The sequence below is a fragment of the Gallus gallus genome, chromosome 1 (genome assembly GCF_016699485.2).
Source record: "Gallus gallus isolate bGalGal1 chromosome 1, bGalGal1.mat.broiler.GRCg7b, whole genome shotgun sequence".
NCBI classification, from domain to species: Eukaryota; Metazoa; Chordata; class Aves; order Galliformes; family Phasianidae; genus Gallus; species Gallus gallus.
In genome coordinates, this window is record NC_052532.1 from 107209509 (window position 1) to 107223974 (window position 14466).

At 38.2% G+C, this 14466-nt stretch overlaps 1 protein-coding gene across 2 annotated transcripts in view; it reads left to right on the forward strand.

The window, feature by feature from the left end:
• Positions 1-14466, forward strand: part of DYRK1A (dual specificity tyrosine phosphorylation regulated kinase 1A) — an 85182-nt gene that overhangs the window by 15290 nt on the left and 55426 nt on the right. For both annotated transcript variants that reach the window (NM_204550.2, XM_046900687.1), the window contains exon 2: positions 13023-13101. In NM_204550.2, coding sequence (NP_989881.2) covers positions 13092-13101 — 10 coding nt within the window. In that variant the 5' untranslated portion in view covers positions 13023-13091. The remainder of the gene's footprint in view (positions 1-13022; positions 13102-14466) is intronic.

The following is a 14466-nucleotide window of genomic DNA, read 5'->3' on the forward strand; positions in this document are numbered from 1 at the left end:
GTGTGGATGCTGTGATGAAGTCATTCTTTTTTTCTCATTTTGCTATTATATTATATTGTGGTTGGCATGCCTGATTAAATTTATTTCTTCAAGTTTATTTATGTAGTCTATTATGACAGACACGAACTATATATAGAAAAGACGGTAAACATATCACTTGTGTTCTTGAAGTAGAGGTAGGGTCTGTAACTATTGATATCAAACCAGGTGTTAACTATGGTTTTCGAGCTGCTTCGTGGCAATTTGGCAAGTACTACCTGAAATGCTTTACTTAGCCTGTTCTTTACTTCTCCTGTACTGTATTCATAGTGTATGCACTATTGTGTATTCATATAAATGCACTATTATTATGAATGTAATTATAGACAGATGAAGTTTGTGAGCTCTCCACTTTTGCTTTTCTGTGCACAAACTTGATTTGTTTAGATGATGAGCTTTTTAGGCAAGGATCACAGTTCTATTTTGTGTCACGCAAACACCTATGATGATGAAGATCTCCCTCGGTGAGTAGAATACCCCATCTCTTATCCCAGCCCAGTTCTACAGCTTGGCTGCTCACATCCTCTACCGAGTACCTGGACTTGTGGTCCTGATTTATGAGCTGTCAAAGGTTCAGAGCATCAGAGGCTTGATGCAAAAATGCAAATAAAGTTTTCCTTGATCAAGTATTATGTGCAGAGCAGAAATGTATTAGCTGTTTGCAAGTAGTAAAGAGGTCTGTTAGGTTTTTATTTGCCGTGTAGATTTTTAAGCTGATAGCTTGGGTTCTGGTGTGTGTAGAGTCAGCAGGAAACTTATCAGAAAAGGTGACTATTTTACATCATGCTAAATTGCGGAAATGACTCAACAAGACTGGGGCAGGTGCCAGAAGTGGTGCAGGAGATGGGCCTGCGCTGAATGGCTGAGGACAAGGAGGGTGCGGATGTGAATGTAGCCACCGAACCTAAAGCAAAAGCTTTGGCTTTTGTGGAACTGCAGCTTAAGAATGCTTATTTTAATGAAATAACTCAGTTTATTCATTATAATTTTTGAGTGGATCCGGTTGTCATGGAGCCTGAGCTTGACCACTGTTAATTTATTTTCAAAGATACTGAACTTCATTTGAACTGCTATTTGAAAGCATATTGAAAAAGATTTTTAAATGTGGTGTGTCTGTACTGACATGACTGGCAGGTGATGGAGCTCGTTTTTATATTTCCAAGCTAGAGCTGAAAGAGCATTCATGGTACTTGTAGTTTCAGAATTAGGGGATTCCCCCTCTTTTTAGAGTCGTATAATATTCCAATTTGGAAGGAATTCACAAAGATCAAGTCCAGCTCTGGCCTCCACGCAGGACTACCAGAAATTCATGCCTTGTGTCTGTGAGCAGTGTTCAAATGCTCCTTGAACTCCGGCACTGGGGGCCGTGCCCACAGCCCTGTGCAGCCCGTTCCATGCCCACCGCCCTGTGGTGCAGCCCCTGTCCCTAACCCCCAGCTGCCCCTCCCCTGACACAGCTCCATGCCGTTCCCTCGGGCCCTGTCGCTGTCACACAGAGCAGAGCTCAGCGCTGCCCCTCCGCTCCCTGTGAGGAGCTGCAGCTGCCGTGAGGCCTCCCCTCAGCTCCTGGGCTGAGCACACCTTGCCCTCAAAGCCTTCCACATCTTTGTAGCCCTCCCTTGGACAATCTAGTAGATTTATGTCCTTCTTATATTTTGGCATCCAAATTGCACGCAGTGCTGGAGGCAAGGCTGCATGGTGCAGAGTGGGACTTCCTTGTCCTGACCACAGTGCTGTTCCCTTTTGACTGACTTTTTGTTGACCCTTTTGGCTTCCACACTGCTGACTCACGTTCAACTTGCCACCAACTGGAACCCCTCAGATTGCTTCTGGGGGGGCTGTTCTCTGGTATTTTGTTCCCCAGTCTGTATATAGATCCAGGGTTTCCCAGTCCCAGGTGATAACTCTTGTTAAACTTCATCCTGTTGGTAATTGCCCATCCCTCTGGCCTGTTGAGATCTCTCTGTAAGGCCTCTCTACGCTTGAGGGAGTCAGCAGTTCCCTCCCAGTGTATTGTTGTCCACAAACTTAATTTAACTTCAGGTTCTGTGATTGAGTGAATGGAGGGGAAAAGCAAAATGACTATTTCATTTCTGTTTCAGTACTATTCTTGGGATTTCTAGGAAGAACAGTAAGGTGCTGAGATTGAGTTGTACAAAAAGAAATAAAATATCCTTCCCTTTTGAAGAACATGTTTAAAGTTACTTTTGTGTTTGTGAGCCAAAACTGCTTTGGTTTCTATTGTCAAGCTGTTAATCAGCCCCTGCCCTCCTTGTGGGGAGGCAGTGTCTACCTTGTTTACAGAGTACTGAGTTTAACTCTTAAAATAAACGTGAAGCTTCAGAACTTGTCCTGCATAAAAATCATCACCCTGATGATAAGACAAACTGTCTTGTTCATTTCCCTGAGAGAAGAAAAAAAGAAATTAAAGAAGAGAGAAAGTTAAGAGCTGAGGCCACTCTCTCATCTAATGTCGGCCTTCTTAACTAACTGTGCTCTAAATAATGGTCATTGTAATCTTTCTCACAGTCAGTAGTGGATTTGCCATCGGAATGATGGCGTGGACTGTGGCCTTGTTGGGAAGGTTTAAGATATGTATAACTTGCTGATTGATTTTTTTTTTTTTTAAGTGCTAGAAATTTATTTTAGAGTTTTACATAGAGTTCTGTGGGACTTCCAGGATGGGTAAAATGTGTTTTTAACTGAAGAAATCTCTTCCTTTTACTGTTTCTTTTAGTTCAGGTGTCTCAGAAACATACCTGAGCAAGCATCCATGGGAAAACCCATCTAAATGGATGAAGTTTGACAGATGCATTAATGAAAATTCAGATGTTTGAGAACTAAATATTTTCATTTAGTTTCTTGTTATACAAGGCAAAAATATACAAGCTTCCTAAACTGGAACTTGAGAAGGTAAATATTGTATTAAAGTGGGAAGTATATCTGTGCTAATTCTTTATTATCACTTTTTCTATCAGAAATGTGATACGAAGATGCAGGGACTCTGGAAATAAAGTCTGTTTTAAGATCCAGGCATATGGTTAACATATGAAGGAAGAGCACCTAGCTGTATGTATACATATACAGTCTGAATCTCTGAGATAATGAAAGGTAAAATTAGATTGTGGCATTGCAGCTGTCGATGGGAGCTGCTGTATGGGGATCAGTTGACCAGCAGTTATACCATGGTGCGTTTATAAAGTTTAAAGAGTATTTAAAAAGCACACAAGCCTGTATAATGCTTGAACAAACCACTTAACCAAAGTCTTATAAAAGCACTATCTATTTACAGAACTACAGTTGGTTTGTTTGTCTGCTTTTATTTCAAACACTATTGGTGGGCCTATCTCCGTGTAGTAAAATGTTTTGGAAGCCTTCAAGACAGAAGGTCTTACTGTATCAGATCAGGGCAACCAACATATGTAGGTTGTTACAAATATACTTGAAATGTATAACTTTAGATTGCCTTTGAAATTAAGGTCAAAAACTATGTGCTGCTACAGTTGAAGTGGAGAAATAATCTTATTTCATTTAAACATGCTGTACAGATAATTTCTCAAGTATATAAAGTATTTTTTAACAGAGCTTGTTGTGGTCTGAGTAAGATCTTACAGTAGTTACTCTACTTTATCTCTATTTTTAACCAATTCTATTACAGGAATGTTTATTAAAACAAGATGATAACCTATGAATTAATTTCCATATCCCGTTACATGTACATTGTGGCATGATAGGAAGTTTTTCATGCTTCAGGGCAGAACTAGAAAGGAAAAAGGAAAAAAAAAAATTAAAACAAGAGACAAATAATGTCAAAACCAAGTAACATGAATTTTGATAAGGATGGCTCACTTTCAAAGCTGGACTGTGTTGAATGTATCATAGTTTTGTTTGTATACTGTGGGTCTGAATTTATGCTGATATTCAGAGGCATTTCAGTACGTGTTGATGTCGTAGCTCTAGGACAGGTTAAGTTGAAGTTGATGGATCTGAGCACTCCTTTCTGGCCAAGTCTCTAAGAAGTAGGTAGTCTGCTTTATAAATAGAAGGACGAGAGAAAATGGAAGTTAGTGATCAGAAGGCAAGAATAATACACTGTCTCGAGACGTATTTTCGACCTGAAGTCCTAAACTGATGAATGAAAATATGTAGTGGCATGTTTTTTACTTTTCAGTTTTGAAGTTATTTTCTCAACTATAAGGAGCAGAAACAGCTTTTGTAAATAAAATGATTGATGTTTTTGAGGACATCTATGGAAAAATCTCTGCTCTGAGAAGCATTTCACAACTCTGAGAGCAAATGAAATGGGCTAAACTAGTTTATAGCCCTCATAGATAGCCTGCTTTGAATTACCACTTCAGTCACACACTACTGTTTATGTCATGAGTAACTTGTTAACTAAAATGACTATATTTCTAAGAGAAATTCATTCATTCCTTCATACGAGATGTCACCTTTTAAGGGAGTTATAGGTGGGAAGTATGTGTTAACATGAGGAAGAAAGTATGTGCCTATAGGAATTCAATGACATCAAACTACGGTGAATGTTTCAGTGATGCTGCTGGGGATGGGCAGCTCCTGCTGTAGCATCTCTGCTTTTGGAGGAGGGAGGGGAATGTCAATAGTGGCATGGCTTAGCTGTTCTAAAACAGTGAAATTTAGCAATATCCATTTTGCTTGACAATACTAAATAGGTAGAAAAAGTAACTTCCCACTCTGTAGTTCCTTATACGGTCAGTAAAGTGATACGTATTATAGGTTTGTGATTCTAGAAAAGAAGTAAGGAAATAAGCGTACAGAAATTACATAAATAAATGTAATATAATTGAACTTTATTTAGTGTGTGTTTTTTCTCTTCTCTTTTTTCCTCCTCTCCTGTTTTGTGTCATTTTGATGCTCTCTAAAATAGACTTTATTCCACGGTTTGCACGAACAAACAATTTTTTAAAGAAAAAACCCTAAGTTGTCTGGTTCTATGGGTCAACTGTAAGGTTTGCTCTGTTCAGTTCAAGGAAAAGAGTGCATTTTTTTAGAAGAGTTATGCCTTTATTTTCATAAAGAGGTTGGGATAAAAAAAACAAACCATATGCGTGTTATAAGTCAGCTGTTTTGGAGATCCTTACTGCAGTCTGAAGTCTCACCTGATTTGATACCATTTTAAGTCTTTCTGTAATAACATTAGGTGCGCTTCATTGTTTAGTATTTTGTCAGCAGTGCTGGCTTAGGTAGGAAACCCCTTTCTGTCCCAGCTGTTTGTTCCTGCTGGCAGGTTGCTGCTGCAGTTGTGCTGTGCATCTCTAGTGAATCGGGTTAGAGAACTGGTTAGAGAATTGGGTTAAAAATGATGGTTTTTTTTTCCTCCTGCTGCACCTTGTTTTCCACCTGCATCGTTGCTGTTTGCCGAGTTGATTCTGTAATAGTAGCACTCTCTCATCCAAGCAGGTAGCAGTGGAAAGGATGCAGACTGCTTAAGCAGTACTGCTATGGAAAAGAAATTCTTGCTGAACTGCAACTGTAGTTATGCCTTTGCCAGATTTGAATTTGGGTGAGAAACTTTGTGATTTCAGTAAAGCTGTTTGCACATGCTTTCACACTTAAAGGATGGGTTCTTGCATCACGCAGTGTAAATTTAGCATGAGTGAAACTAGTCATTCACAGTGTTTTCTCTTTAGAGGAACTAGTGCTTTTTAGAGCACTGACAATCATAGCTGTACAGTATACAAGAATAAGGATGGTACGTATGTTTTGGTTTGGATGTAATTGCTTCACAAGTGTCTAATCAAAAATGTTTATCTAGAAACTAATCTAGTTCAGCAGTGTGCATTGAAAACTCTTTGGTAGTAAAAAGGATAACACAAGCTCTTGGCATGAATGCTGTGCTAATGAAGTTTAGTATAAACTAGGTTTGCATTGTTGCGACCTTCTCATCATGGCTTGACAGCCAACCATGTACCATAAAGGTCTCTTCCTGTAACACTGCAGCTGTTGGATTTTTTTTTTTTTCTAATTGACACGTTAAAGATATCAGAAGATAACTTCTTAACTGAGGATCTGTGTTATGTCTGGAGGACTGGAGATAGCATCCAGACCGCACTATTTATACTTCAACAATGCAGAACAATTAAACTGCATTACCACACCTTTCCTATAGTCACTATAATTTCACAGGAATTTACAGAACCCCATAACAACTGAGTTGGGAAGGAGCCCCTAGGTCCATCTAGCCCAATCACAGCTCCAGCAGGGGCACCCAGAGCAAGGTGCAGAGGACCATGTTGAGTTGGGTTTGGAAGGATACCAAAGGAGGAGACTCAATGGCTTCTGGTCAGCCTGTGCCAGTGACCTGTCACCTGTACAGCACAGAAGTGCTGCCTGGTGCTCAGACAGAGCCTTCTGTGTTGCATTTTGTGCCACATATCCTCTTATGTGTTTGACCAGGTGAGTATCAGTTTGTCTAACTGAGGGGATTTATACTTAGTAAAAAAAAAAATGCAGTGTATGTGCTAGATGCTGTAAGAACAATGGTTTGGAAGTTCCTCAATTGTATGTCTCTGGGAACAAGCCCTAGAAGCTGATAATAGCTAACACTCCATGGAATTCATTTTCTATTAAAAATTAGTATTGATTTTAGTTCACATTTGCTTGTGCAGTATTTTAAATAATTTACCAATTCTGTTCATTTTGTTGAATTTTTTCCTTGGTATGTCTTATACTGAGCAGCATCACTTATTGTCCACGCGTACTTTAAAGAGTAGGCTGTTGAGATGAAGGTTAACAAAAGCTTAATAAATTGTTTATTATATTGCTGTATATATGTCTTTCTCCATTACATCCTAATATGTTAATCATCTCAATCATTTCAGTAATTGTATAGTTCAGGATAAATTTTACCAGTAAATAAATAGTTTTTTGCTTTTAAAGTAAGTATTTATATTTTATGTTTCTAGCAACAGGCTTGCATTACTGAAGGCCAGTGACCTGAATTCTGTTTGCCTCTTACAGCAGTGAATGTCAGAGATTTCTCTGGTACTTCTTGTAACTTCTAAAGTAATACTCAATAACCTCTTCACAGAGGAAAAGGGAGATGTCAGAATGTAGTTGTGTTTAGTTAGCACAGTCTTTCCATTCTTCACTGGAAGTGCCATACAGAATCTTATAACAGCACAACAATAACCAAATAAGGAAAATAAATCTGTGTACAAAGCTTTAGTAAGTAACGTGTGAAAAGTAAAATCCTACCCAGCTGACTTTTCTTTTAATTCAAACTCTTGTGTGTTCTGTTGTTGATATTCTGAAAACTCTGATCTAAATTTGTTGTGAAGGAACGCTACGCAGATGCTTAAAATTGAACCCAACTTGTGGTGGGAATGTGGCCTTTATTTTAAAGGTATTTGTGTTTGTTGCCGTTAACACTTTGTATATTTGTATTGTATGGAACAATGTTTTAACTGTAGATGCTTTAATATCAATTTTATAAACTAAATATTCAAAATATTACGACTATTTTAGGTTTATCGAATAATATATGTGTAAAAGCTTTCTACAGCTCTGCTACCTATAGATCCTGCTGAACTGGATTGGCCTTGTATTCTTATGTTATAAAATTGTCCCCATTTGCAAAAACTCATGATCTAGTTTGATATCCAGGCAAACACACAAAAAAAGAAAGGATGATGAAACCTCTTGAGAGATGTTACTGATGTTTTTTGCACTTCATTAGGTTTCTGTATGTAAGATGATTCTGAAACCAACTTTGGTTTACAGTGAACCTACTGGCAAGTAAGTTGACTATTGAGTGCCTTGAAAGAATGAGGAAATGCTGTTAAGGAATATGGTGGAATAACACACAATGACCTTAAGAATGCTAACAGGCAACCTCTGCTTATAGAATTAAGAAAAGTCAAAGACACAAGCTTTATGTTTCTTCATAGTCCCCGTCTTTACAATGATAGGGTATAATCTGGTATAAGATACACTTAGCATCTTTGACTAATTTAGCTAAGCGTGTTGTAGTAAAGCTGAACGCTACACTTAAAATTACTGATGAATGTGGAGGCGCTTTGGAAAGGTAGGTAATCCCATCATCTGTATTTTGAAGAGATCAAAGGAAGAGCATTGTTTTGGTAAGGACAGATGAAGACTAGAAAGCAGCAAGTAAAATAGGAAATAAAAGCTTGAAGTACAGTTTTAGCATGGTAGCTTTATACACAATTGATTTGGAAGAGCTGCTCTCCTTAAGTGAAATACTTCACTTTTCTTCTTTCACTGTATCACTTTAAATAATTTGCTTTTTAACACCTTTATTGTCATCTCTTCCTTTCTCCATTCTTTAATTCCAATTTGCATCTTTTATGTACCAATGAGTAGGCCACGCTGGAAGCCCAATAAACGTTGTTATTTTTCTATAGCAATCTAGTAATGGTCTTGCAGGTTGTGCAATGAGTGGGATTTGTTGTTGCTTACTCTCATCATTGATTTATGATTACCTGAAACTTGTACGGGCTGTGTAAAAAGGCCTTTTGGCTTTAAGAACTCAGCAACACAGAGACACAATAGAAAGATACTCAATAACTGAATTTAAACGTGCAACAATTATGTGCTATTAGGTTGTATCTTTTTTATAAAGGATAAAGTAGTGTAAAATGTTACTCCTTTATGTTGTGTCTATGATATTGATAGCACACAATCTAATTATTTTTGGTTTTGGCTAATGTTTTAAAATTACTTTTTTGGTTGTGGGTCAGTTCCTAGAGTGTTGCACTATGACAGGCAGCTGCCTTCTGCTCCTCATCATTCTTCACTTCCACAATAGTCATCCAGCTCTTCAGAATGTGGGAGTTGTTTTGTGCTTGTAAGCAGGTTGGGGAAATGCACTGCTTTGTGATGGATACATTCTGCTGGTTAGCTATGAAGTGGGTGGATGTACTCATTCCCTTCTGTGAGCTGTTAATGACTTCATAGTTACTTCAGCAACTTTTCCTTATTGCCTGTAGCTTTAAATTAATCTTGAAAGAATGATTTGGGTCTCCTTGTGATACCTTCCCAGTTTGGTTTTTTCCTTTTTTTAGTATCTTTATGAATCCTTTGCAAGGTGGCTACTTTGAGTTAGTATCAAAAGTGAACTAAAAGCATTCTAGAGTAATAGATAATCAGCAAAAGGCAGTACTTCCCATATGTATAAAGTTGCTTTATTGCTGTGGCAAAATGAACTACATGTGATTTGAAGTTGTGTAGCTATAGCTTGAAATTCTGTGTTCACTGGACAGCGTGTTCTTATCAAATGATTTCCTTTTCTCATAGTTCAGAATAAAAAGTTTGCATAACGAGTTATATGAAGAGTGGCTGAGGTCCCTTGGTTTGTTCAGCGCAGGGAAGAGAAGGCTGAGAGATGACCATTGAAGTCCTCAGCTTTCTCAGAAGAATGGAGACTGAGGAGCTGATCTCTCACCGGTGACAGTAACAATACCCCAGGGAAAAGCATGAGGCTGCCTCAGGGCAGGTTCAGATAGGGTATTAGGAAAAGGTTCTTAACCAGAGAATTGTTGGGTACTGACACAGGCTCCCCAGGGAAGCCTTCAAGGCACCAAGCTGCTGAAGGTCAAGTAGTGTTTGGACAGCGCTCTCAGACATATAGCTTAATTGTCGGTAGTCCTGTGTGGAGCCGGGACTACCTTGTGATCCTTGTGGGTCCTTTCCAGCTTGGGATATTCTATGATTCTGTCACTCTGTGAATCTTTGGCCATGACCACCCTGCTGTATGTTGCTAGTGATGCCATCAGTTTGGTAGTATGCTAGACTATTGTAAAGCACTGGAGATGTGCCACTTGGCTTCTTTTGGAGCTCTCCATCCCATTGTAGAACCGACAGAAGACAGAAAGTGTATGAATACTTTACAGTCTATTTTGGCTGAAAATCAGCTAACTTTGTTCAGACTGTGTCTGTTGATAGTTTGAACTAAATGGGCAGTATTGAAACTATCAGTATTTGAAACAATTGCAGAAGGAAGGGATTCCATCAAGAGGGACCTTGATAAACTCAGAAGGTGGGCAGCCTGATCTAGTACTTGATCTAGCAGTTTTCAACCCTGCCTGTCGTAGGGGGGTTGGAACTTCATGGTCCTTGGGGCCATTCTATGATTCTGTGAAATTGCCCTTGTACTGAAGTGAATGAACAAGAGGAGGTCCTTGCTGTATTTGAACGACAAGGTGGTAAAGACAAAATAGTGATGTCTTCAGTCCTTGAAAATTCTGCTGGATAAACATTCTGTAATACTAGTGTCCATAGTTACTGCAGTTGAAAAGCAAAGAGAATCTTGGCTGGAGAGTTTCAAATATGGGAATATGGCTCTAACAGTAAGATACTCATGTAGGCTGCACATATCTAGCACTCTAGGACATTTATTATTTGTTTGTCTAAATCTAGTGAGTATTTAGTGTTAAGTGGAGACAAGCTTGTTCTTGTTCCTCTCTGCTTGTTTTTAAATGCAAGTGACTGCCTCTACTGAATTTAGCTGGACTCAGTTTAGTGCAAGAGACTTGATGCGTCTGATTATATAGTATATAGGCTTAGCATAAGTACCAGATTGGGTGTTATCTATTTATTTATTTATTTTGTCCAAACAGAAGTAACTTAGGCATGTCAGCACCTAGTTTGTAGGATCTTGTGTAGCCCTAGGTCATTGGTGTCTAAGCGTTGCCTGGGCCACGCTGAGTGAAGAGGAATTGTCTTGGGCTGCACACACATAGTAGGTTGCTGCAAAATAATGCCTCCTATTTATTTCCATGGAAACAAAAACTGATACAAAGAGCACAATAACACTATTGAGCAAATTCTCAGCTACAAGCCACTTTTTTTTTTTTTCCAGCAAGTGTTGATGAATATCAGTGAGTGCAATCTTTTCCATGTGGAGGAATTCAGTGACACACCTTTACTTCACATGCACTTCCATGTCAGACTGCCCTTCCGCTGCCATCTGTCACATGGCAACAACATGTAATTTTTGGTTCAACCTCTACTGCCATACCACTGGCATCGGCCTCTGATGTCATGGGCCAAAATGATAAAATAGGAGGTATTTTTGGAGCAGCTCTCATAAAATATATAATAATATGAATGTATATAAAGTAACAAAACTTTTATTTTAATGTTAATATCTTTTTTATTAAAACATATGAAAAAAAGAGAGCCACAATACCGTAGAACTAGTGGGATATGTGACCTTGTTTTTGTGAAACTAGCACATCAGTCTGGTTCAGTGGCAGCGACTGCAATTCTTACTGAGTTCTCAAGGTGTTCAGCAGAGATTTTTGATGAAATTTTACTCTTCCTGTGCTTCATCCTTGAAGATAGTCGTTCACAAATGTGCGTACTGCCAAAAGTAAGTATGAGTAAGGTGTGATGGTGAAGCAACGGATATTTCTCTCTGGTAGGAGAGGGCTTATGAAAATCTGGTAAAGAGAAAAATCAAACCGAATTGCAGCTCTATACATTTTCACAAGTAATGTATTTATGTTGACTGAAAATACAGTTGCAAATAAAACACTGAATAGTTTTTGACAAGTTTGGAACCTGTTCCTTCATCAAAAATGAAAGCATGATTTGCATATTTTTTGCTGTTCACAGGCCAATGTATCAAAATGCATAAACTTATTTGCCATCACTTGAACTGGCTCTACACTGCGCCCTGAGCCCTGGTTTCGGCCCAGATAGGGTTCATAATGCACCAGTGTTTGGTTGGTGGTGAGGAAACAGGCTGGGAACTGCTGCCACGATGTCCCAGGACAGGGAGCGTGGCTGCCTTGCGAGCTGGGCCAGGCCACATGTGGCCCATGGGTTGAATGTGCCTGCCTTAGACAGTACTTATCAGCCTTGCCAAGGTCACAGCTGCTGTGGTTGGCAGAGACATTTGATGTGTCTGTGGAATTTCAGTTTTGAAAGACTGAGGTGTTGATTTATGATGGGAGATGGTAAGTTTTTGTTTGCCCCTTTCTCCCGTTGGAGAAGTGACAGCAAAAAAATCACCTACTCACCAAATAACAATGCAACCACTGCAACAATGTTGTCTTACCACCACCTCCTTTGGCTTGTGTCTAACTTCTGTGCTGTGGCGGTAGAACAGGTAGCTGGGCCTATGGTAGGTGCAGTACTTATACAGTTCTGGTTGATCAAGAAATAAATATGAACTGCAACATTTTTCACTTGCACTGTCTGAGTGCATTTTAGGCTAGAAACACTTCACTGAAGTATATCAGGTGTTTAGAAATAATCTGGACTTGATAATCTGAGTAGTTTGCTAAAATTCTCAGTTATTAGTGAAAGTTTTTGATATTTGCTTAGGTTCTACATGATGATGATATTGCATTTCAAAACGTGAAGAGCAAGTAGCTGGGAACTGCTTTGACCAGGGGTTGTTTATATGGTGGTTTTATTGTTCTCTTTTTTCCATTACATAATCTCCATGATTCTTTTGATGGGGTTATAAAAAACCTTTTTTATCTCCTTGTTCTGTAGAAAGTTACAATTTTATTGTTCTGAGCATTATTAATGGTGTTTAGGGTGAACCTAAATGAATGTCATATGAGGTATGAGGAGAATAATAGAGTTCTGCGTTATGGATTTGTGTGCACTTACATTTCTTTAGCTTGTTGGTTTGGTAAAGTCCCACAATTTTTATAAACTTTGTTCTGAGTTTTAGTTTGGGAGATTTGAGAACTTTTCTGATGACTTCAATTTTCAGAAATGTTGCATGACAAGTTGAAAGTTTTAGTCAATCCTTGAAATTTTGTCAGAAGGACTTGATAATGTTCCCCTCTGCTTTTAATGTTGGAGAACTTCATTTTCTGTTGGAACTTCCTAGGCTGACATCTGTGGCTCCACCTGAGATCGAGGGCTGAACTAAACATGTGACTATAGTGGAATAGAGGTTGACTTATATTGAGATATCTTATTGGTTTTATTTACATTTCTTTTTTTCTTAATTTTTGCAGTGTTGTTTCCTGCTGGACTCCCCATGTCCCCACAACCCCACAGGATGATATGAGACTTGAAAGAAGACGATGCATACAGGTAAGCTTATTTTCAAGAGCTTTCATAAAGGAAAATCTACATTGTTTCCATTCCTTTATCTATAACTCCAAAATTGTCATTCCAAACTTAGTAGAATATTTAAGAACCTGCAGCATTTTTAAAATATATTTCTTTGCCCTTTGAAACTTCTTGCAACTGACCAGGAAAGAAAGTGGTTTCTCTGAATGGAAATACGATGTTCAAAGTTTTATGAAACAAGAGTTTGCTCTTAAGAATATTGACTAAGTTTTAGTCTTTTCTTGCTTGTTATTACCCCATTTTATTGGTGCCCACTTACTAGCAGATATATGTCACCTGATCAGCGATGTACTATTTCAATCTTCTGTTAGCTTTATTTTAAAGAAATGGTATGGATCCAACTGAGAGAGATCATACCAAACAAAAAACTTGGAGTTCATTATGCCTAATCACATCCTTATGTTCAGCTAACGTAAAATTTCTCAAGAAACAAGGATGAAATCTTTGAATGCATTCAACTCATTAGACATTCTTAGAATTTACGTTTTAGGAAGTTCTTCCATTTTTTTTCCAAACAAAATACCTTTAGTTCCAAGTGTACTTGCAGAGTAAATAGTTTATTTTTAGTGGTACTGTTTTGTTTGCCATTTTGATGTGAAAAATCATGATAAGGAAAAGTAGAATGAAAGTTAGGTTTTACAAGAGGATTGGTGCAGTTTATACCCACATACCCTTATTTAAGTCACAGAAGTATGCATTGCTTATATTTGGAGGCCTATGACAAATCTTTCATTTGCTGGCTCTGCTGTAAAACCTATGAATCCTTGAGGCTGGGAAAGAAGCTAGATACATTTACGTATGCGTGCAGATCATCTCTTGATTGACAGTTTTCAGTCGCATCAGCTGTTCATGCTTAAACAGCTTTACGGGGTATATTTACATGGAGTATGTTGGATTAAGGCCAAGATGCTGTAAGTGGATATTTCATTCTGTGAAAACTAAGCATTTGTTCATTTCAGTTGAACGTGTGTAACTTGTATGTTGTTAGCTCAAGTAAAACTGGGCCTAAAGAATTACAAAATGCAGTGTGGCAAAGAAGAGGAAGGAAAAATATTCCAAAGGGTTGATACTTCATTTGTTCTAAATATATGTATGTATATAAAGAGGAATAGCATTTCAAGTCTTAAAATTGAATCTTCACGTCCTTTAAAATTTGTGGAGCTCTGTCAAGTAGACAGTCATAGCAACTGATTAGTTTCTAGGTCATTTGCTTATTGCTGTGTAGATGAAAATATAGCCTAACTTAAGTATTGAGACAGTGGTTTGAAAGTTTAAAAGCATTCATGCCACAACTGAATGGAGATATGACAGTACAAAATAGTAACT